Consider the following 25,797-nt stretch of genomic DNA (forward strand, 5'->3'; position numbering starts at 1 on the left):
GCCAGTCTTGTACAGTCCATTTTCACGAGACTTTCGTGACGGTCCAGCTAAGACGTGATATGAGAGGCGTTACAGAATTGGTAAGAGAAGTGCCAAGGCAATACGTGCATGATTATGTTGACGGACAGTAAAAGATTTGATTCAGAAAAATTGATCCCGTCCGTGAATGATTCTGGTACATGCATGTGAAGGAACCAGCTGTATTCAAGTACGATGCATGTGGTCGCCTGGTCGGATGCATCTGGTTCCGATACATTTCTAACAAAAGACAAAACTGGCCAGATAAATTCTCAAAACTCTTACATTGAAGAAGGCAAAACAGTCATTTTACCCCATCAATCAAAAGGCACTGTTGACAACGCGTTTTCAAACAGACGATTTTGCTCAAGAACACTTCTGCAACAAGCTCTCTACTGCTACAGTAAAGCAGCCGAGTGTCAGATACCATTGTCTCTTCAGCCGAGCGACCTTCGCGCCGGTTTCAGGTTCTTCGATCGGTATAAGTTACTTTGTTGTTGTTGTGCTTGTGCTTTAGATTGTAATGGGTTTTGGAGATTATGGTTGGATTCGCATGGATTGTGTGTAATAGCTATGATTTTCATGGAAGATTGGAAGAAGAAACGAAAAAGCTTTGATTTTTGTAAATGATTTGGGGATTTTGTTGTTGGACTGTGGAGGTGCCGGCCTCTTGTTCATGGAGTTTACTGTATTCCGAAAATTTGCAGAAGTGATTTGGGGATTTTGTTGATCAGAGAAGATTTTAGGGATTTTGGTGATTTGGGTTTGTCTTTGGTTTTGTCTTCGATTTTGGTGATTTTAGGGATTTTGCAGAAGTGATTTGGATATTTTATGTGGGTATGCGAAATGCAGAGATTTATGCGTTGCTCACAAGTTGTTCGAGGAAATGCCCCACAGTGGGTATGTAGACTGTGGGAATTCCGAGATTGTGTGGGAAATTTTAAGAACCATGAAGAGATATGGGTTTGATTTTGATGGGTATACATTTGGAAGCATACTCAAGGGGGTTGCTTGTGCTTATCGCCTTAACCACTTCATATTCAGAGTGCTTATGTTGATCTGAATGTTTAACTGGGAGTTGTGTACATGATAGGTTTTCTTTTTGTGCCACTGGGTTTGATTGGTTTAGGTTGATTTCATGCTCTTATTTGGTGCCACTGTTTTAACTGGAATTGTTCTTATTGGGGGGATGATGCCTTACTTGTCGGAGTCCTTTCCTTTTTCTTCTTTCGTTTTCATTTGCCTTATATTCAGTTATTATGAAATTTGTATTCGGAAAAGTTTATACAGAAGTTTGTCAGAGTTGTTGAAGTGGTTGATGTTTGATATTCCATTTTGGTTTCATGGTTGTTGAAAGTGATTGGAAGTGGGTACTTTAAAACCAATATAAAAAATTATATTTATTTAAAGTAGAGAATATTTAGAATTTGGTATTTAGAGTTTTGAAAAGTAGCTAGCTAAAATAACAAAAGTGAATTTTCTAGCTAAAATTTGCTTAAAATTTGACTAGTTCAATAGGAATGCTTGCACAGCTACTCCACCTGGGAGAAGTTACTGAACGTCAATTAATTGCTTCTGCAGGCCAATTATCTCTACTAGGTAGCAGTGAGAGGATCGGACGACTTCTTCCATGGCCTTCCAAGGAGTCTCTTCCTCGTCCTCTTCCACCTGTCGATGGAGGTACGATGTATTCTTGAGTTTTAGAGGCGAAGATACCCGTCACAATTTTACTGCCCATCTACACCAGGCTTTGCTTCATAAGGGAATCACCACCTTCATAGATGACGAGCAGCTTAGAAGCGGAGAGGAAATTTCTCCAGCACTTCTCAGAGCCATTGAAGAGTCAAGGATTTCAGTCGTTGTGTTCTCTGAAACCTATGCATCATCTAGATGGTGCTTGGATGAGTTACTGAAGATCCTTGAGTGTGAAGAAACAAAGGGACAAATTGTTGTACCAGTGTTTTACAAGGTGGACCCATCGGATGTACGACATCAAAGGAATAGTTTTGAAACAGCATTGGCTAAACATGAAGCAAGGTTTAGGGATGACATCAAACTGCAGAGGTAGAAGGCAGCCCTAACACAAGTCGTGAATATGTCCGGGTGGCATTTACATAATAACAGGTATTTCTTTTCGGTAGTGTGTATTCATTGTATTTTTTTATTTAGATTCCAATTACAATACGTGCATACATACATTTATTTGTGTGACTGATCGAGTCTGTATCTATATATATATTTGAGATCTTGCACTAGGGAGTGAGAAGCTAAAGAGAAATTTAGGAGAGAAACTTAAGATTTGTTTATGCATGAAATTTGTTCCGTAGGAAAAAAAAAAAACTTTTTTCGGCATTTGGCATGTTCGAAAAATCACAATTTTTAATTTTAATTTTTTTTTTCATTCAATCATTTAACCTGTAAACATAAATTTTTATTCATAACATAAAAATATTAATATAAAAAATAAATAAAATAATTAACCTAATAATTTGAGTTTCGGCAGTGGTATGTCGGAGGCCTGTCGGTGACTGAAGGTGACTGACTCGATAGTGGTTCGACAATAGTCTAGGGATGGCTCAGTGGTGATTCGGAATTGCCTGGGGTTTGTCCGGTAGTGCTTGGTGGGGATCTGACGGTGGTCGGGGTGGCCCGATGGTGATCAGGGGGTTTGGTGTTGATTTGGGGTGGCTCGGGGATGACTATTATTGAATTTTAATAGTCGCAACCGCTCGGTTAGCAGTTATTTTATAACCGGTGGTTAGTGGTTATTAAAATCCATAACTGGCTGTTGATAACTGCTTTTTATATATGGTTTTTTTTTTTTTTTTTTTTTTTTTGTCTTAGCTTTTGTTTGGTTTATGCTAAATAATTTCAGTTCTTTTTTAAATAATAATAAGGATTGATCCATTAATTAGGATGTAATATCTAGAAAACTTAAGGGCTTTAAGGTAAATTTCAAAGGAAAAAAAAACCCTGATCCGTGGGTGTGGGGGATGAGTCATCCCACACGGGCCACACCCGACGGTTCCCACTCGTTCTTGCGTTTTCCCCTCCAGCATAGGCCAAAAAAAAAAAAAAAAAACAAAGGAGAAGAGACGCAAAAGAGAGAGAGAGAGATGAAATTTTTCTTGCCTTTATATTAAATATATAGTAGAAATATCTATCTGATTTATATATAAGGGTAGGCGTTTAGTGATCATGTTCCTAAGTTTCTTTCATATGAAAAGTTCAACTCATTAAATGTTTCTTATCTTTTGTATTTTGTAGGAATGAATCTCAATTTATTGACCAAATCCTTAATAGAATCGCAAATCACACGTCCAAGCGTCCAGTTGGAATAGAGTCTCCTGTACAACTGCCCGACAATTTGTCCAGTTCCCCAAGTTCGGTTGGAATTGTGTCTCCTGTACAAGTGCCAGATTTAACCATCAGAATTGAGCCTCCTGCACAAGAACCCAATTTGTCTAGTTCACCATCAGGGAACGGGTATTTCTTACTGGTCTTGTGCATTCACTGTAGATTGATTTTATTTATTTTATGATTTCAGTTACAATACATCATCATAGATTAGACACAGGTGCATACATACATACATACATACGGAATAGGATCCTCTTGATTTCAAATTTGAAAAGAAAAAAATTGATACTATTTATATTATGGTTAGGATTTAAAGTTGATGTATTTAAAGATATACATAATTTTATACAGTATTTGAATTTTTAAAAGGCCTGTCAATATTAACTTCATATACACTGTTAGATGCACAAACTTTAAATCCTAACACACGCACACTTTAAAATAGCTCCTTAATTTTTAAGTGTACTAAAATGATCCATCAAATTACCAAAGTGTGTCAAAAATGCAACTTTTTTATAATATTCATATCATATCCCTATTCTCTTTTTTTTTTTTTTTAAAAAAAAAAAAGAAGAAGAAGATAAATGCAAAATCAATCCTTATGGTTGGCCTAAATTATAAATCGCTAATTGCGGAATAAAAAATAATTCAAAAGTCTTCAAGGTAGGCAAAAAATTACAATTTATTCTTTGTAGTTAAATTTCGTCATAATACCTTGTTCTTTTTTCTTTTTCTTTTTTAAATTAAAAATTTGGTGTGCTCTATCATTTGCACCGAGCATCTGTTTGAGTTACAAGTGTTTTAGTTATGTTTTTGGTGATTGTGCAGTGAGCAAGGGAGTAATTCTTCCATCCTTTGTTCCATATCAAGCAATTTCCCCTTCCTATTTTTGATTGCAACAGTGATTGGCCTACTCCAATTGAACGATCTGTTTGAGACTCATCCTGCAAACATGTGGATCTCCGAAGCTGCCTTGTTCATGTTTGGCTTGTCACATGCAACCTTGAAGAAGATTGATGGGACTGATTTGGCAAAATACTCTCAAATCATTGACAATTCTCGTCTCCTTTCAGGAACACTTGTAATGGTCTCATTGTTAGAAAATGTTAGATTTACAACACCAACACAACAAGTGCACAACAACCCTTCACATGAGGGTGGGCTCCACACACTGGGGCCCACCTTCATGTGAGGGGTTGTTGTGCACTTGTTGTGATGGTGTAGTGCAGGAATCAAATCCCCTCATTGTTATCGATCCATCTGCCACATCATCTTTGGTGGTTGCTTTTCGCCGTATGGTTTCTTCTGGCTTTTATAGTTTTGTGCTGCATGTATTTCCGCCGGGGTGGAGGGAAGGAAAGTTGGTAGGGGTCAACTGTCCTCGCTTATCACTCCAGAAATTTAATGGATTCAATGCAAACCAAGAATCAACAAGAAATTTCTGGAGTGATAAGCGAGGACAGTTGACCCCTACCGACTTTCCTTCCATCCACCCCGGCGGAAATACATGCAGCACAAAACTATAAAAGCCAGAAGAAACCATACGGCGAAAAGCAACCACCAAAGATGATGTGGCAGATGGATTGATAATAATGAGGGGATTTGATTCTTGCATTACACCATCACAACAAGTGCACAACAACCCCTCACATGAAGGTGGGCCCCAGTGTGTGGAGCCCACCTTCATGTGAGGGGTTGTTGTGCACTTGTTGTGTTGGTGTTGTAAATCTAATATTTTCCAACAATGAGACCAGTACAAGTGTTCCTGAAAGGTGACGAGAATTGTCAATGATTTGAGAGTATTTTGCCAAATCAGTCCCATCAATCTTCTTCAGGGTTGCATGTGACAAGCCAAACATGAACAAGGCAGCTTCAGAGATCCACATGTTTGCAGGGTGAGTCTCAAACAGATCGTTCAATTGGAGTAGGCCAATCACTGTTGCAATCAAAAATAGGAAGGGAAAATTGCTTGATATGGAACAAAGGATGGAAGAATTACTCCCTTGCTCACTGTACAATCACAAAAAACATAACTAAAACACTTGTAACTCAAACAGATGCTCGGTGCAAATGATAGAGCACAGCAAATAGCAAAATGGGTCACTTCCCATATATTTTTCAGTCTTCATATGTATTGTTAAACATTTTAACTTTTTTTGGTTCCAGTATCCTCACATTTCGTTTTCCCTCGTTAAAACTAATCAAGAATATCTTTTGCATTTAGGCCAACTAAAGAGATTGATTTTGCATTTACAGTTTTTTTTTTTCTAAAAAAAAAAAATAGTTTACTTTAGTTTTTTTTAACTTTTTAAGAGAATCGAGATATTATAGGAATATTATAAAAAAGTTGCATTTTTGGCACACTTTGTAGGTCACTTTAGCACACTTGAAAATTCAGGAGCTATTTTAAAAAGTGTGTTAAGATTTAAAGTTTGTGTATCTAACGGCATATATGAAGTTAATATTGGCAGGTTTTTTAAAAATTCAAATATTATGAAATCAAGTATACCATTCGATGAATCAACTTTAAATCCTAACCCACTTTATGAATAGGATATATTCTGTATGTATGTATGTATGCACCTGTGCTTATGAGAATGTATTGTAATTAGTATCATAAAAAATAAATAAATAAAAAAATCTATCAATCTATAGTGAATGCACAAGACCGGTAAGAAATACCTGTTCCCTGATGAGGAACCCCCGTTTCCTGATGGTGAATTGGACAAATTGGATACTTGTCCAGGGACACTTGTGACTAATGTGCAATATTTGGTGACTAATGTGCAATATTTGGTAACTAATGTGCAGATTTGATAATTCTAATATCTTCATATCAAGCATTATGCCATTGCGTTTTGATCTTTAATCCAAATTAATGAGTTGTTGAAACTCATTTTTTAAGTTTAAAACTTGTTTTGTAATTTTTTGAACAATCATTTAAAAAAATAATTATCAATATATATACTCCTTATCCTTATATATACCCCCTTATATACCTAGTAATTGTTTGATAAGGTTTCTTTGGTTTGAAACCCTCCTTCCTCGGCCTCGTCCTCCCCCCCTCCCCCCCATTAACTGGTTTGAGTACTGTTCGGGTTTCTGAATAATGGGTTTGTGATAAAGTTTTGTTTTTATCTTTCAATTATTGGTTGAAAAAAAACAAAATATTGCTTCTTCTGGCAAGTTTCTTCTAATGTTTTATAACTTGAGTCCGACTTTGATAAGCAAGAGATTACTCTTGTCATTGTACAAAAGACATGGATCTATCTTCTTCATCTTTTAGTGTGTTGATCATGGTAGCAACTTGGTTTATGCTTGGCCTTGCGTAGGGTGAATTGTTAACACATTTAATGGCCACCTGCAGCAAGTTTAGCAGCCTCTCTTCACTTGCGCCTTCTGAAATTAGGGACTTGTCAAAGACTTCAGCAGTCCACTCCTCTTGAACAACTGATAGAACCCAATTATTCTCAATTTGCACCAGGTTTACTTCTTATTTCAAACTTCATTTTACTCTGCTTTTCCAATTGGTAGTGCATTGCTCTAATATTGTGGGGTTTGTCCTGTGTAAACTGGTGAACTGAAGGAAAAGCTGAAAGATATTGCAGCTAGCCAGGAGAGGTCTGAATAACTTCATTGAATCTGAGTAGAGTTAGAGGTCAGTAGAACCTTTTTGATGTTTTAATCTTGTATTTATTGCTAAAAAGTTCAAAGATATGAGGCTCTATGGCTAGTTTTCCGCAAGGTGCTATATGACAAGCTTGAATCGTATTCTTACACTTATTGTTTTATAAATGTAGCATATTGCTCTGCCTACAGTTCATGAAACTGAAGATTGAATTTGAAATTATAATGAAATTGGATTGGAATGATTAAGAAGATAATGAATTAAGTATAGATGGGCAAGACTTGATCTTCACTTCGAATTGCAAGAATTAAGTTGCCCCAGATGACATGTTCTAGAATGGCTATTGCATGTTGGAGAGATTTTTGCAACAATAGACAAAATTTTACAAAATAATTAATAGCCCTAGTCCAACATGAGCAAACAAATTTTGATTAATTTGAAATTATAATGAATTTTTTTTTTTTTTTTTTTTTTTTTTTTTTTTTTTTTTTTTTTTTTTTATCAGTAAACCTGAGGATTGTTTACGTTGGAATGTAAGTTCAAAGCTTTATTAGTATTATTTTTTGAAAAAATAAAAAGCCTTTTATTGGTAACCAGGCATAGCATTAAGGTTTATTGTTGTTAAATGATCAAATTAATCTATACGTATGCACTTGCTTATTTTTATTATGTAATTGTTCTTTGATGTGGATTTGTAGGTTTTTTTTTGGGCCTTTTGGATCTTAGATTAACAATGTTCTTGTTGTTGATTTTTTTTTTTTTTTTTCTAGCTTTAATTCATATGTTTTTTTTTTTTTTTTTTTCTGTGGCTGTCTGATATTAATATTATCCGTGGATGTGGGTGATATTAATTATTGCACTGATATGAATCTTTATTTGTTACTGAAATTTTTAGATGGACTTATCACAACTGGCCTTGATTTCACAATGCAAAGATGAATGTTCGTTGACGCATGAACAAGTTGATGATGTGCCCATCGAAATGGACCCTCAAAATGGTATGTTAGTTGTTTCATGCTTACTTTTAATTTTTATAACATATCTTAAAGTAAATGTTATTATTCATAGTTGAGTTCTTTACACTATGTTTTATTCGTTTTGCACAAGCTCAATTGACGTTCCAAGTAGCTACATTTTTACTTCACACGTTGACAGGAACATACAGATTGGTACAATGTTACTTGTTTGATCAATAGGTTCTGTGTTGCCTGAGGATGTCGGTTTTTGGGGGTCTTAGTCACTAATCTTTCCAAGTAGACTCCCAGTAATTGTGTTGCTAATATTGTCAAAGTTGTTAAGCAACAGACGAATGTGACATGCCAATCTTGCCCTGCTAATGAAAAGTAATGTTATTGCAACTGAAGAAGACGTGTGAAGAAGGCGCTTATTGGGGTAAGTACGAGTCGTATTTAATGTTTGTTATCAATGAGATGATGCAATTTTGTTTTGTAAATGCTTCTGTTGATTTTATTTTGCAAAATGAGGAGCCATACTAAGAAATCCCTTTTATTTACAGGAACTGTGGCCGGAGTTTATGTGGGAATGGAGTATGGAGTAAAGAGGATTCGTGGCACCAGAGACTGGGTATGTTTGCTATAAAGTGCTAATTGAATTTCCTATTGTCCACACATGCACAATTTTTCTCTCTCTGGGTTCAGAACATGGCCACTTATTAGTTTCCTAATGATTTTTCGGTATATTTAACCTGTTTATGAAGCTTCTGAAATTAGATCAGGGAAATATAACCAGATAACCCCCACTAGTAATTTGTTGGCCGCACAATAAGTTGATACTTTTTTACTGACAAGATGTGTTTCTTGCTAGTGGAGCCTTGATTGAATCGGTTTAGTTCCTTTTCTTTGTGTTTTACATATTCTTTTACTTAGTCATGGCCTATCTATTAATCATTGAGATTTGATGCTAGAACCTGTAAAAAAGAGAGATTTCCTTTTTCTTTTCTTTTTTTTCTTTGTTTTTTTTTTTTTTTTTGAAACCGTCAACCACGAGACATTTTCCTATTTCCCTACTCAATCGAGAGATCCACTTGCAGTTTTGATTTTCAACTGAGAATTTTTCCTTCACATATTTTCTTTTCTTTGGATGTATTGCAGAAGAATGCCATGATTTGCGGTGCGGTGACAGGTGCTATGGTATCTGCAGCCAGCAACAATAACAAAGACAAAATTGTGGTGGATGCCATTACGGGTGGTGCAATTGTAACTGCAGCGGAGTTCCTCAACTATCTCACCTGAACTGATGTTTCTAAAATTCTCATTTTGTGTCTCTGCTCATTCTGAGGAAGAATTGTCTGGTCTGTTTTTCTTGTGAATTTGTAAGTTTGTAATACAAACGTACTGAATGCTAATAGTCAATCGAGGTGTTTTTTTTTTCATTCCTTTCCTAGCCAAACAAATAAAAGGGTGTTCTTTTTTACCCTTATATAATGAGTCTTTTCTACGATACATCTATGCGTGAAACATGGGAACGTTATTCTTTTCCAGGTGATACAGTTTCAACCAAGTTGTACAAAAGTGACAAAGATGCATTGAAACTTCAAAGTCTGCGCATTCTAGCTCTGTCAAAGAATTTTGTTTTGAGCCTCTAGGGTTCGTTTAAGAGGCCTTTTTCAAAAGAACAGAAAAAGGAATAATCGATTGTGCCTTATCATGTTTTGCAAACAAATGCTGGAACATAAAGAATTGCTAGAAAAGTCAGAAGCTTCTACCAAAGGGTAGCTAAAATGAAGACAAAAACAGAGTGAAGCCTGAAAATGAAGACAAAAACAGAGTGAAGCCTGAAAATGAAGCTAGATGCAAACGCAACGCATGCACCTCCCTTTCTCTCTATGGAATTAGTTGTCGTGTACAATGGTGTACAAGGCTCGTTCTCTCAGAATTCGCTCAATCCAACCAAGTCGTGGGGGCAGAAACACAAGTAAAACTGCATATTATTCTTTAAGCATCTATACTATAATCCCAGCTGTAACTAGAATAACTGTACGATCCTCCCAAATCTCCTACTTCTTTTCTACTCACAAATTTGATAAGCCACATCTTTGCACTAAAAATCAAGGAAAACGAGTATTATAGCAGATTACAATACCTCCGAAACTGCTCAGCAAGTTAAATCAGGCTATAGGTCTCAGAGTCTGGCCTAGACCCTCCTAGAATCATCCTTCTCAAAAAATTTGGATCATATTTCTTGGCCTTCACATATGCTTTGAGCAAAGTATTGTATACAAATGTATACCTGGTACACCTAGCTTTTGTAAGTTCTTCAAACAACTTCTCAACATTACCTGCAAAACAAACAAATAGCTCAGTGTCTGGTGAATTTGTTTCTTATTTGCTTTTTGAACAATTCTCAATGGTAATGTGTTTTTTTACTTGATTTATATTGCATTAGCATTTGAATTTCCATCTGTAAATTTACATGCTTATCATTTTAGATTTATAAGGAAAATATGAGAAAACAGTAGAAATCAAAATCACTATTCCAATAATTCACGCCATTTGAAAGCTAAGGAAACAAAGCCTCCTCTAACTAAACTATCTAGCCACACCCCCTTTCATTTATTTAGGAAGCACAACAACATAAATCATAAAACTCATTATTTTATTTTTGCCTCTTCCCGAAAGTTTTCTCAGCAACCAAACAAGAATTATACAAATTCAAAAAATCGCAGAGCTTTTGATGGGGACAGTGCCTCCAAATTCACCTATATACGCAATTAGAACAAACACTTTAAACATTTAAACAAGCATAGTGAAATGAACAAGTCAAAAATGATTGAAGGAATACAAGTACAACTAAGAGGACCCAAATAGCAAAAAATCTGAAACACCACACAACATATTGCACTTAAACAACCATTCCAAAGCTCAAAGCAACTAAATAGCTTAACAAGTCTCAAACCCATTCCAAAGCTTAGAACTGTATTAAGTAGTGAAAATGAGTTAAGGTATATATAGCACCTCATTTACAGTCATAGTACCAAATAGGCCTGAGATTCCAAGATGTTAGAAGATGATCAAATCAATCAACTCCTTCATGATCAAACTAGTCTAGATATATGCCCTAAAAAGAAAAGCTTATACATTTATAACATCCAAATGCCATATAAGGGGAAAATCAATAGATATTTCAAAAGAATTGGTTCTTAACTAACACAAGGATCCAAAACTTAAAACCACATACAATTATCTGAAAAGTGTATATATTGCATAGACAAACAAATACATGTACAGACAAACCCTACTTTTTAAGCAAAAGATGAGTAAAAACAAATCAAAAGAAAAACTTCTAACGAAATTTTTTTCTGCCTACTGTTCTTACAACCTGAAAAAAAAAAAAAAAAAAATGTAATTCAAGCATAGAAGAATGCGTGTTTGAAACTAACCCATTATCCCCACTAACCTATACAACAAAACCCACATCTGCATGCAACTAATTTTGATCTTTTCACCTAAAAAAATTCACACAAAACGAAAAGAAAGAACTTTATTTACGAGAAAATAAAACTTACTCATTTACCTACACAACAAAATCAATCCCAAATACCTAAACAAGTCTGTTGAAAATCGAACACTAGCTTCAAACAAAAACTCAAAAAGAGCATTCCTTAATACAAAGCACCTACAAAAGATTTCAAAAATGAAGCTACTTTTGCCACTTTTAGTAGCATTTTATAGACCAGTAATCCATTTAGCTATTAGCTATATGATTATCGTTTAGTCTAGAGAAAATAATATCAATTAAAATTGGTAGGCGAAATCTTGTCATTAGTTTCCAGAACAGGCTACAAAGATGGACAAACCTGATATGTAATTTGCATAAGATATCCCCAAAATCTCACCCTTTTTCTTTTTCTTCTTTTTTTTTTTTTTTTTTTTTTTTTTTTTTTTTTCTGAATCTCCTCCTGAGCATAGTTAGTGGCTTTTCAAGTTAACAGCACCCTTAACTTTTCCCGAATGAGGTTTCTTGGAGGACAACCAGCATGCAAATGGCCACTGTCTTATAGTCTCATACATTCATGCTAATCGATTGAATTGACCAAGGTTACAACCAATACAAAAGAGTAATCAAATTCTCCATAGAATTGAGTTCCCACAATTTTGTAAGACTTATATTGTTTTTAAAGATCATAATTCAGCAAACGCAAACAAGAAAGAATACAACCATGGGTTATTAACATACCATGATTAATGCGCTTTAGAAGTTTCAACAGAAAAAACCATTATCTTTCGGCCATAACAAAGTAAGAAACCCAGAAATTTCAACAGGAAAAAAAAAAAATGCACAACAACCATCACCCCCAATTCGGCCCTGCCACAACCAAAATCCTTAAAAGGAATAACGCCCAAAAATATTGTTCCCCTCCCCTCCATTCGGTTCTATCCATGCAAAACTACCAGCTACCAAAAACATCAACCCAAAACAGAAAACACCCAAAAATCATTCCCATCTCTTCCATGACCTTTTAAAACAGTTTCCTTAGGTTTCTCTGAAAAACCAAACAAAGTGCAAAGAGGTTACCTTATTTTTCAAATTTTTCGTTAGAAGTTGAGTATTGGCAACGTTTAGGAGAATCAGAAGCTTAGATCCAAGGTTCTTGATGTGCACAAACCCTAAGCAAGAGAGAATTTTTTTTTTTTTTTGAGAAAAAAAAAAACCTTTGTTCAGATTATCACTTTGGTTACTTCCAATCACTATAGCAATAGAGTATTCAACAAAAAAATGCAGACTTTTTTAGACTAAAATTCTGAATTGATAGTCCAGAGGCTAACCCAGCCCAACCCATCAACCCAGCATCTACCAACATCAAAGTGAGAAAGTGAAGTGCACGTGTCAGAAATCAATGAAAAGAATGGAGAAAACCTTACCTATTTTGGTGGCCTGGATCGTCAGTGGTGAAGGGGGGAGAGGGAGGAGCATGGTTGAAGAGAGAGGTGGCACGGTTGGAAAAAAAATTGAAATTTGTGGTTGCCGGAGATGGAGTTGCTGTGTCACCAGTGCTCGGCCATTGGGTCGGCGTTGATGCTCGTGGTCGGCGATCGGTGGGGGGAGAGGGAAGATGGAGATGGAGGGAGAGATTTGGGGAGATTTTAGGTGAAAATGAAAGGGGAAGGGATATACGGATCCCAAGTCAGTGAACGAGTTGGGTGAAAACCAGATATGAGGTCATTGGAGGTTGGGTCGGAGGGGTCACCGGTGCTTGGAGGTTGCTGCGACGGATGGTCGACGATGGTCGGCTTTGGGCGGCAGTGGCGGAGCGTTTGGGTTTGGAGATTTTGAAAGTCTTGGGGCAAAAATTTTCTAGAGTAATGATAGGCAGGGGACCTGCCCGACCCTTTCCTAGGTGGGAAGGGCCTTTTCACTTTTATATATATTTTTTAAAAATAAAAAATAAAAAATAAAAAATTTCGTAATTTGAAAACAAAACCAGCGCAGTACCTCATTTTCTCATTCCTGTTCTCACCAGGCTTCCCCAAAATTTTCTCTCCCTTTCTCCATCTACCCATTTTCTTCCCACTGTCGACCACCACGCACGACCCGCCACGCACGAGCCCGCCACCTTCGTTCTCCATCTTCGGCCAACGTTCGTTCTCCATCTTCGGCAAAAACCCAACAACCGGCAGTCTTCCAGTTCCGGCCGTCTTACATCTCCGGCTGTCTTCTAGTTCCGGCGACCATTTTCACACGAGCCCCCCACCTTCGTTCTCCATCTCCGGCCAAAACCCAACCACCATGGTTCTCCATCTCCGGTTCGGCTCTGACGACCCAACTACCGTACTGCCACGAGCAGCCCCAGCCGAACCACCACCATCGCCGATGAGCCCATTCCCCGTAAGGTTTTTTTTTTTTTTTTTTTTTAATCTTTCCTTTTGATTTTCTCTCCAGATCAGGTTTTTTTTAGTTTTTTATGGGTGAGATTTGGCTGAGTAAATGCAGGAATTGGAGGGACAAAGTTGGCTGAGATTTGGGCTCCCACAGTTCCTACGACCATTTCCCTCTCCCATTTCCGACACCAGTACCGATCTCCCCCATTTCTTGTTTTTTGAGTTGTTTTTGGATCTTGGTTTTTTAGTTGCTTGCTGTGATTTGTGGTTTCTTTGGAGCTTGAGACATCGAACAAAAATACCACATTCATCCAACTTCTTTTTTTTTTCTTTTTTTTTTTTTTTTTTTTTTTTCTGTTCTTTGGTGGGTTTCGGAACGGGGTTATGTAGTTTTTTTTTTCTGGGTACTATGTTGCATGAGTATGTGTTAGCTACAGAGGTGTCCAACATATACAGGCACTAAAATGGTCAAAGCCATTTTCCTAGAAGACAGCCTACAACTTAATTGTAGGCAAAGCCATTTTCCTAGAATCAAGGTTGTCATTGTGGCCTTTTAAGCACAAACCCAAATCCAAACAACTTACATTTGAATCCTGCAAGCCAAATTGATTCTTGTCAGATTCCTGCATAAAACAAACTTATGTAATTTGTCTCGAGTTATCTTGGTACTGTAAACAAGTTTCGTGGATTTACTGTAAAAGAGTTCTTGGTACTGTGAAATAGAGATGGGTGATTGAATAAAAGAAAGAAAAAAATGAGCTTTTAGGCAAGTTTGTATGATATTGATCTTCACCTATATAGTACCAAAAGTGTTGGAGCTGTTCTTATTGGAGATGGATCATAGAGAAATCTTACCTAATTAAACCTCGTTTTAGTGTTAATTATATTTAGAAACTCTCTCTCTCTCTCTCTCTCTCTCTCTCTCTCTAAAGTGGTGGTTAGTGCTTTGGTATGTTGCTTTGTCTCTAATCAAGTAGAATTAGACAAACAAAAAAAAAACCCTCCTTAAAATTCTTCTTTCTTGTCCTTTAATGCCTGCCCCGTTCTTTGTTAATGCTGCAGCATTTGAAGACTTTCTTCACCTCCACCAATCATTCACTAATCGACTTAGTTATTCATTAAGCTTAATTTCCTAGAAATAATCAACCCCAGTAATCTTTTTGCCTTGACAAAAGGTGTGTTTAAATTCCTCTTTTTTTTTTTGAACAGATTTTGGCTTTTGCTTAAAGTCAGCATGTAATATTATACTGGTAAAGCATAGCTTGCAAGTTGTTAGATTATCATTCTTGAATATGTATTCTAAAATTTTGAAGAACTTGGCTTCAAAGTAAAGGTTTTCGTAATTTATGTAGAAGTTTTGAATTGCTTAAAATGTGTACACTTTTGCTCTGCTTAGTTGATGAGAAACGGTAAGGAAAGAGAGGACAAAAAGAGAGAAAATAATTTGATCTTGAATATGAGTTCTTTGATATGGTGCTGCTCGGCCGAATCTATTATGGTGTTTTAGTTGGGTGCTTTAACATTGCTCCTTTTCTTTGCCCAAGAATTATTGGCAAACCTACTTTTCTTGTTTGATGATGCCCTTCCTATGTTTGATTATGTGGTAATGGGAATCACAGTTAAAAAGAATCAGAAGAGGGGTAACTCTGTGATTTGGGGCATCTACAGGTAGTCCCTCTTTAGAATGTTGTCTGCAACATGTTCATCTATGTATTTAAGAATTTCAGAAGTTTATGTTACAAAGAGCTGTGAAGATGTCTAATTTTTTGCTTCGTTGATTCACAAGCATTAGAGAAGAAAACTCGTTGATGCTATGTTATATAATATATATAATATATAGGAATGTCCTGGAAGACACTTGGAGCCTATGATAATTACAAATGCTTTGAGTCTTGAAATGACCTTGTTATAGCATCCAGGAGAAAAAATGCAGCAAAAATAATAGTAAGGTTCCTTTTTTCTTTTTATTTTATCTCTTAATTATTGAATTTTGAACTGCTTGCTAAAAAAATGTGAAGCGTGTTAGCTTCCAGTACTTTGTAAGATCTTTACATATGGAAGACGGATCATTAGATTTGGGGCTTAGTGACATTTGAAGCTTAAATGAAAGGTGTGACTCAAGAAGTTACCCTTTTTTGCTATTTTGGGTGCTGGACTGAGAAGTGTTTATGATGATCGGATAGAAACTTTGCTTTGGCTGTCTGTAAATACTATCATGTTGCACACAGTTTTATGAAATTGGACTTTTTCTTGATCAAGCTAAGGTATCTAGCATTGGTATGTTGCCATAGCCTGGATTTTTAGAAGAAATTGTTGATTTGACACATGCAAGAGTTCTTTAGCTTTCTTTGTTTCTTCCTTTGCAGGCCTAATAGTTATCTTTCTTTGGAATTTAACTTATTAGGAACTTTAACAGTAGAAGCAAAAGAAAAAGTTTATGAATTGTTTGTATATATGTGTACATCGAGAGATGCTAGGCAAGCTTTTAAAAATGGGTGTTGTGAAAATTAGAAGATTCTTATTTCTTGATTGGTCTGGTCTTTATGACATTGGTGGTTAAATTAAAGTTCTGAACCTTTCTTATTTCAACATGTAAAATTCGTAAGGATAGCCATTTTGCTGCTATAAGACGTATAAATATGCACCAAGACAATGGTTGGAATTTGTATAACTAATGTACATATAGGTATGCATGTTGGCGTATGCATTCATTTATTAAGCATGGATTCTTGGGGCTCTGTTGTGACTGTGTTGATGTGGCAGGAGACACATTCATCTTGGAGCTATTTAAATATTGAGGACTCAAAAGCTGCTTCTACAGGACAGGCATTCAATAAATATTTGAATCTGGTTAATCAGGGTATAGCGATTTGGTTTTGTATATTCTTTCTCCTTTTTTGGGGTAGCCCATGTGTACTGTTAATCCTCTTGGAGAAGCTGTTTGTAATTTTTTTAACATTTGAAGAGGAGAAGCTGTTTGTAATTTTTTTAACATTTGTAGTGTTTCCAAACTTGGTTATTCTGGGTGGAATGGGTATCAATTTCGTGATGGAAATTGTTGGGTTGTTGATGAAATTCTGGATTTGTAATATAGAATCTCAAATTTATTGTCTATAGATTTTCGTCTTCTGGGTCTGCTTTCTCTTACTATTGTTATTTTCTTTCAATTTATTCACTTTCAAATAAATATTTATGATGTGAAATTATAAGTGTAAAAGTGTGCCTAAACAAAACCTGTACAAAAGACGATTGCTAATTTCCAATTTATACAATCAGTTATTTCCGGTGAACTGATACTTAACATTGTAGATAAACACCATAGTTTGGTGATGGAAGAAACATGGTAGCAAACCATGATAGCTCTTTTCGATTTGTAGAATACTTATAAACTATTCATGCATTTGTGAGCAAATTTATGTGCAGAAAAATCAAAGGTAATTAATTAATAACCTCTCATATCATGAAAGAAAATGATGATTTATATCCAACTTTACGTATCATTCAAAATGAATTTGTATTTACATTTAAACAAGCAGAACCAACCAAACTGAGAGGCCAGTTTAGTTACAACTTATACAAAACATATACATTTTTTCAATCAATTCCTCAATTCTATCATTATCAGCATGTCTTCTCTCCATTTCTTTCAAATGTCGCGCTAATCTCTTCTCGTATGTAGACATCACCTTATCAGCCCACTCAAAAAAATCACAATAACCGGCTTTTTGCATTAAAAAAAAAAAAAAAAAAAAAGGTCGGCAAAAATGTTATAAACTACTAACGACGAAATATAACATAAAGCTAATTCTAGAAAGTACAATAGCACCATTTACTCCCCACCAACATCAAAACCAAGTTCATTCACTCCTCGTAAGTGTAACAGTTCAATTTTACCATACTAAGTTAATCATGCTAAAATTTAATCAAAATTCTCCCAACCCAGATAGCTCAAATTCCACCAAAAAATAATAAAAAAAAAATCATCAAATTCTACCAACCCTTTTTTTCTTGAACTTCAAAATTATAAAAGTTTACTCCATAAACATCATGGACACATATCCATTCACAAATTTGGTTTGACAAAAAAAAAAATTGATGATGATTCATCCATAAAACAAAAATATAGATTCAGATCAAACAAAATTAAACTTGCTTGAGAAATCTCAACAAAAAATCCTCAAAATAAATTTTTATAGGAGTTATTAAGAGCCATAGGCACCACCAATTTTCATAAGAATAGAAGGAAGCCATCCAAATATAAGATAGATTTTGCAGCTAGGTAATATGGGATTGATATTGGGAGTGGTTAAAAATTAATTCTCTAAAGCGACATGTTTAAATTCAATTTTGATATTAGGGGTTCCATTTTGCTGCATTTTTTCTCCTGGATGCTATAACAAGGTCATTTCAAGATTCAAAACATTTGTAATTATCATAGGCTCCAAGTGTCTTCCAGGACATCCCTATATATTATATAACATAGCAGTAACTAGTTTTCTTTTCTAATGCTTGTGAATCAACGAAGCAAAAATTAGACATCTTCACAGCTCTTTGTAACATAAACTTCTTAAATACATAGATGAACATGTTGTAGACAACATTCTAAAGAGGGACTACCTGTAGATGCCCCAAATACAGAGTTACCCCTCTTCTGATTCTTTTTAATTTTTGCTTAAAAATTAAACCACCGTACGTTTGTAGCTCTCTCCCATTTTCGCAACAAAACCGGCCAGCCATTTTCGATCTCTGCAAGCTAATTTACTGTTCCAGATCTCGCGGTCAGTGTCACCCCCAATCCTTCACATTCCTGTCACACAGTGTACTTGCATCTATAGGTAAGAAATTTTAACTAATATTTTAGAATAATTTACGTTTTATATCTATATTTTTAAATAATATATTGTTGTGCATGATGACTAGCCATATATATGTATAGTGAAATGCATGCATGCATCTTGTGTAAATTCCACATGTTAATTAACCATAAATACTGCCTATGTTAAATTTGCATTTTATATGCATGCATAATAATTTGTATATGTGTAATATATAGATAATTAACCCTACCTCCATCATCTTCCTCTTCATCATTTTCCCAATCTTTTTCATCCTCACCTACATTACTTTTGAAAGAAACAATATAAAGCTTTACAACAGGAGTATCCACATGTTTGGCAACCATATAAGCCACATTATAATTCGAGGATACTAGTTGTAAACCATCCGCTAGATTTTTTGGTAGGATCCCTAACGTAAATCAAATCACCTGGACTGTACCCATATTGTCCCAAAATAGACTCAATCAAGACTAATGTCATATTATTCGGATCAACATTATCGTGATGAACATATCCACTTGACCCCCCACATAAATACATCCACATTTTCTATCAAACCTACCCCCATAGAGTATCTCAAACACCAACTTCATCCTACACATGCACACAACAAAATACATTATCAATGGGACAAGGGGACCACTATAATAAAAGCCAATGCAACTAATATACACAATAGCATCAGGGCCCAATGCACAATACAACATCAAAATAATGGTCCTACATAATGCTCCAACATCAGTACATCAAAATAATTTATTAAGCATCCATACACACGGACCCACTGCATATAAAGTGGCATCCATACATTATGAATGGACCCACTGCATATAAACCCCAAAATCCCGACAAACCCTAGTGCAAAGCAAACTTAGCCAAAAAGAGACAAAGCAAACTTAGCAAAAAATTACAGATTGGGAGCACTTTATTCCAATCACTGTCTCAGTCCAAGCATACCAAAATATTGAAAAAAACGACATACCGGGACCACCATGAATGACTATAAAACCCATGGACCGAAACCCCCAAATCCCAACAAACCCTAACATTTTTTTATACCCAAATCACTGTCAATTTATATATAAAAACATGAGACTTAACAAACAACATTAACAAAAACACTAAAACCGACAATCATAAACTAACAAAAAACCCCCAAATTTCGAGAAACCATAACATTTTTTTATACCCAAATAGTAGTAAATTTATATATAAAAACATGAGACTTAACAAATAATATTAACAAAAAGTTTAAAACCCCAAATCCGACAACCATAAACTAACAAAAACTCCCAAATCCGAAACCTTAGATTAACAAAACCTCCCAAATCGCCTACAAAAAAAATACTTTAACCATTTAAAAAAAGACATTGACCTTTATTTAACAATGATTATGAACGCCTTTTGGAGTTGATAGGTTCCGAAAGATCATTCGTTGTCGGTGTGGAGTTCGGCGACAAAGTCTGGGTGGGTCAACCTTTGTGTAAAACCTTCGACAGTGCTAAGTGGGAACCAAATGCATGCACGAGACTAATAAAAAACAAAAGACACACGCACAGGATAAAGGCTGGATGAGGCGGGGGTATTTTGGGTAGGGGATATGTTTGTTTCACGTGACCGACTTTCCGTCTAAACAAACGGGCGAATGGACGGATTGTATTTTTTGCCACGCATTGGCAAGTTCGGGGGGGTCATATCTAAATTTTGGTACATTGAAGGATATATTGCCAGGCCATGGATAAATCATGGGGACAAAGTGTCTTTTTCCCTTTAGAAAACTAGATTGATCACAAGCTAATTCCACCATTATTTGTGTTTATAAAACTTTTTGGAAAACAACTTTATTTTTTTTAATTAACAAAATTGGAAATAATTAACAAACTAATTGGAACAACATGATTTTCAGCTAGGGAAAAATTTCTTTCCTTGGCCAAAATTGTGTGTGTTCTTGGAAGAAAAAAAAAAAATGAAAATATCAAATGATTACATATGCACATATTCATCTTAGTTTGTTAATTTAATCCGTTAAAATAACATGTAATCCGTTTATAATCTCTTTTCTAATTAAAATCAAAATCAAGTTGACCATAATATATTTTTTTAAAGGAAATTTCAAGTAGCAACAAATAAATTCAAATCAAAACAACATAACGGTTATGAATAAAGCTTAAAGAATGAAAAATAATTACATACAAATATTACTTCTCAAACTCGGTGGAGGGATTGAATTTTTGAGTAGAAGAAAGGGGGTGGCTGATTGATTAGGGCGTTTTCATTAAGTACAGATTTTTTTTTTCCGTATTGGGTTGGAGGAGCTTTCTTCAATTTAGTCTATAAAAATGACACGTGTTCTTTGAGCATGTGATATGCACATATTTTTTTTAATAATATGAACAAAATTGGAATGAATTTTATTAAAAAAAAAATGTGCATCTCGCATGCTCAAGAGACACATGTCATTTTTATAGATTAGATTGAAGAAAGTTTTTCCAAATCCAGTTTGAAGGAAGATATATGTTATGTTTATAATCTTTGTACTATACAACTTTTTTTTCAAACTAACCATTAGATATCTTTATCCTCGGAGGAAAACTAATCATTAGTATCATATCTTTTGAAGGGAATCTTTGTCTTTTATTAATAGCATGTGATCTGTACATTTTTTAATAAAATTAATAAGAAAATTCATGCTTCTCATATGTTTTAATAACACATATCACAGTTTATTAAACTAGTCTGTAAGAATAAATTATTTTAGAAAAACTGAAAAGAAGACTTGACGGTCAACTTGTGAAGACCAACTTCAATGTTTAGAGTGAAAGGACAAAAACTTGAGGGAAGAGTTGGCTCTGAGGGAGTAATCCGCGTAATCCTGTTTTAATAATATGCCTGTAGCCAACTCGTTCTCTTCTTTTGATGATGATTGATACATAGCAGCACACCGACTTTGACTCAGGAGCTAAAAGTGGTTCTGCAGGGCAATTATCTCATGCAAGTAGGTAGTAGTCTGGTGTGTGAACAACCAGGCTGAACCAGCCCTTTTCCTCTAGTAGGGTCATGATTAATCTCATTTGCAATGAAACTTCCACCTTCTTTCTCTGCCCCACTTTTACATTTTTTAGTTTATTTTTAGAAAAAATTATAATTTAGATTCCCAAACTAATAGCTATTTTACAAGGAGTTTCACGAATTATTAAATTATTAATGTTTGGACTCTTCCTAAACTGTCAAAAAGTTTTAAAAAGACTAATTTTGTTAAAATATGCCTATAATACTCATGTCATGTGTCATTCTCACATGCTTTTGTGTTTTTGGAATGAGAGGAATAAGTGCATATATATTTGATGAAAACACTTACGGAGATCTCAATTTACAAATGGTTGAAGCACAAGTCTAAAATTCATCAAACTAGAAGTATAGAAATCGGGGTCTCAATGTCAAAAGTGCAAAAGCATGAGGAGGTCGTGACATAATTTTCGTTGATTTTAAAATTTCCTCCTTTAAGTTCTCTCATAAAGCCTTTTTCTTCGACAGAATTTTCAAAGCATGATAATTATGGATTTCTCTGATTGTCGACTCCTAAAAGTAATCCCCGATTTTTAGGGCGTACCATTGTAACCGAATCTGAATGCATTAAAAGATTTGTTGGCTTGAGGTCACTTTACTTGAATAATTGCAAGTGTAACTTCAAGAAATTCTAGAACATCCACCAAATATAGAAGTTGTGGATGCAAAGGGGTGCAGGTCATTGGAAACATTGTTGGAAGAACCACAAAGATGTCAATTATTTAATACATGCTGCATACCAGAGCTTGTACAGGTTTAAACAGTATTTTTGGTATCAGAATCAAATTTCTCTATGACATTTAATTGCTATTCCACATTGCAGACCTTATTAGATCTATCCAAAAGTAATATTGTTAGCCTTCCTACAAGCATTAAAAGATTTGTTGGGTTGAGGACACTTGCCATGCGTAACTGTAAGCAACTTCAAGAAATTCCTGAACTTGGACCAAATGTAGAATCCGTTTTTGCTTATGGATGCATGTCATTGGAAAGATTTCAATTCAATATACGCTATTTGTCAAGGCTTAGATGATTGACTTGGCCAAATGTCATAAACTGCTTGGAAATATAGGGAAAGATCTGGAAGTGCATTAATCGAGTGAGGTATCTCTCTCTCACTCTCGTATCGCTGAAAATTGTCATATTTGTGTAACAAGAACATCCTTACATTACATATTTTGATGTATACTTCCAAGAAATAAGATTTAAGAATGGTTCAGATATCATAAAGAGGTATCAAATAACAATTCATGTGTGTTGGGAATAATCTCACTAGGCCAGGCCCACGTCAGGGGCTACGAGCCTCTAAGCCCACATTAGCTCATGTGAAAATATGGGCTCGTGACCCACCAGATATGGGTCTACGAGAATGGGTATGCAAGAGCCTCGGTAAGTTATTGTCCTGGGACCAACACAACAAATTGAGAATCTGTAACATGCTATTTCGAATATTTTGGACGAGACTTACATATTTAGATGTATACTTCCAAGAAATAAGATTTCCGAATGGTTCAGATATCATAAAGAGGTATCAAATAATAATTCATGTGTGTTAGGAATAATCTCACTCGGCCCGGCCCACGTCAGGGGCTACGAGCCTCTAAGCCTACATTAGCTCATGTGAAAATATGGGCTCATGGCCCACCAGATATGAGTCTGTGAGGATGGGTATGCAGGAGCCTCAGTAAGTTATTGTCTCAGGACCAGCACAACGAACTGAGAATTTGTTACATGCGATTTCGAATATTTCGGATAGCGTCCCGTCCCTATAAATTCGAGATTGTCATTAATCTCGGATTTGTTGCCGTGAGTCTCACCTTGAGACTATTGCAGGAAGAGACTCGGTTTGGTAGATGGTTCCAAGTTGAGATCAAATTCCGGCAACTCTCCTAGGTCAAAGGAGAAAAAGAAGACAAACCCTAAGGCAGCAAAGGTATTTATCATGCAGCCTATAAATAGGCCTAGACCTCAGGTATGAAAACGAGACTGATTTTATTACGCTTAAGTATACTATAGACTCAGACATTGACTTAGGCATCAGAGGGAGGAACACCGGCCGAACGCCGGCAAACTGCCGGCGTGTTCTCTTAACTTTGTTTTGCAGCGATAAGAAGATGAGATCACCGAGAAAGAGTGAGCTATCATGACCATACCGGAAATTATACCAACAGTTTGGTGTCATCTATGAGAATGTGTTTCCTTTCTCAACAAAAATATTCGATATGGCAGTAACTTTTTTTGGAATTGGATAACTGGAACCCTCTTCCTTTGGCTATCCCCTTTTCTTAGTCTTAGAAGTCCAATGCATATTGGCCAGATTAATTGGGCATCTTTTTAATTCCTATAATAAGGTTTGACATAAATTGTATGCAAAATTGGGCCACGATTGGTCTACTTGGAACTTTCTACCTAACTAAGTCGATCCATTCAAACTAAGGCCCACTAAAATTCACTTTACTAACTGGACCTAGGGGAAGCTCTCTCTGTCCTCCACCTCCACCTCCATCGACCATTAAACTTCAACCACCCTTGCTTGCTTATGCAATTTCTTGTTGGTTGTTTTTCCTTCTATCTCTGTCACTCTGCATGTTTAATTTTGTGCTTTTTTGGATAATTATGTATATCCCGTCAATTAAAAACACCTTGTTTAGTTAAAAAAATAAAATAAAAAATTAAGCTTCCTAAATTAGTGAGGAATCTGTACCACCCAAAATCATTTAGTATTATATATGCATGATTTCTGCATTGGATTTCATGAAAATCATACTTAAATAAGAATCATTGATTGAATAGTTTAATATGGCACAAACATTTTTGAGTGAAATATTGCAAAGATATTCTTGATTAGTTTTAACGAGGGAAAACGAAATTTGAGGATACTGGAACCCAAAAAGTTCAAAAGTTTAACAATACATATGAAAACTGAAAAATATAGGTCAACTAAGGAGATCGAGAAATTTTGATTTTAAAATAGATACAACTGGAGTAGCATGAGAAAATTTATGGGAAGTGACCCATTTTGCTATTTGTTGTGCTCTATTTGAAGGGATTCATTGGGCAACATACTCTCAAATCATTGACAGTTTTCGGGCACTTTCAGCACCACTTCTACTGGTCTCGCTGTCATCAATCCATCTGCCGCATTAGCTTTGGTGGTTATTTTTCTTCCTATGGGTTCTTCTAGCTTTTATAGTTGTATATAGATGTATGCGGACAAGGAACCACTCACTGTCATCAGAGGCAAATGACTCATGCAACGACGTGTAATGATATATTAATTGTAATACTCTTGTATTTTCCGTGAATTATTAATGGAATGAGGATAAAATATAGTGATTATGAGAATGAATGGTAAAAAAGAAACTGAATGGATATTGAATAAAGGATAATGGTTTGAGCCCAATCTCAAGCTCCAAATTGGGAAAAACTACAAATGACTTCATATATTTTCGTACTCACTTCTAGGAAGCCCAATAGCTTATATAGCCTTACAATAACTGGGCCTACCCCACTTATTTACAATCGACTCCTACTGTCCTTCTAACAACTAAGTCCAACTGGCTTAACAGATTACAAATGTCCGAACTAATTACAACTAGCCTTACAAGTTCTATTACACGTGTGTTCAAGCCCCTCAAGTCTCAAGGTTTTCCAAAAAAAAATTGAAACTTTACCCTTAATTTTTATTTTTTAGTTTCCCCCCCAATTGTTTTTTTTTTTTTTTTTTTAATTTGGACCCCCCAAATTTCAAATGCCGGCTCCACCTCTGCTTGTGTTTTAATATTTCAGCAAAACAAACACGTGTTTCCTTATTCCTCCCACGCACACCCCTCCATGCTTCTTAGTTCTTCTAATTTTTTTCTCACTAGGTCTAGTGATCATTACACGTCGGATGAAGTCTTGATTCATAATTTTTTATTTTTTATTTTTTTAGAGTTTTAGGCTTTTTAGGTTAGACAAAGACGAAGACGATGGCCTATTATGATTACTCCAAAACGCTCTGTTAATATTTTTGTGGTTTGTTGACAAAAACTCTTGTTTAACTTAA

The 25,797-nt window shown here is 35.5% G+C and overlaps 1 protein-coding gene, 1 long non-coding RNA gene and 1 pseudogene across 3 annotated transcripts; 2 read left to right on the plus strand and 1 right to left on the minus strand.

The window, feature by feature from the left end:
- The first annotated feature begins 349 nt into the window (after positions 1–349).
- On the plus strand, positions 350–8,243 carry LOC133866310 (disease resistance protein RML1A-like; annotated as a pseudogene).
- Positions 7,885–9,564, plus strand: LOC133867002 (outer envelope pore protein 16, chloroplastic-like). 2 transcript variants are annotated; one of them, XM_062303678.1, is made up of 4 exons: positions 7,885–8,004; positions 8,162–8,398; positions 8,523–8,590; positions 9,118–9,564. In XM_062303678.1, exons 2-4 carry the CDS (start codon positions 8,353–8,355, stop codon positions 9,256–9,258), a joined length of 255 nt encoding a protein of 84 aa, XP_062159662.1. In that variant the 5' UTR covers positions 7,885–8,004; positions 8,162–8,352; the 3' UTR covers positions 9,259–9,564. The 2 variants fall into 2 exon arrangements, with proteins under 2 accessions (XP_062159662.1, XP_062159661.1); XM_062303677.1 differs by lacking the exon at positions 7,885–8,004 and having other exon boundaries at positions 8,089–8,398.
- Positions 9,565–9,936: 372 nt separating this feature from the next.
- LOC133867003 (uncharacterized) lies at positions 9,937–13,345 on the minus strand. Its single transcript, XR_009899966.1, has 3 exons — positions 12,889–13,345; positions 12,542–12,633; positions 9,937–10,304 (listed from the first exon to the last, which is right to left on the minus strand). It is a non-coding gene; the product is annotated as an uncharacterized LOC133867003 (long non-coding RNA).
- Between the last annotated feature and the right edge of the window lie 12,452 nt (positions 13,346–25,797).

The sequence above is a fragment of the Alnus glutinosa genome, chromosome 4 (assembly GCF_958979055.1).
Source record: "Alnus glutinosa chromosome 4, dhAlnGlut1.1, whole genome shotgun sequence".
Taxonomy (NCBI): domain Eukaryota; kingdom Viridiplantae; phylum Streptophyta; class Magnoliopsida; order Fagales; family Betulaceae; genus Alnus; species Alnus glutinosa.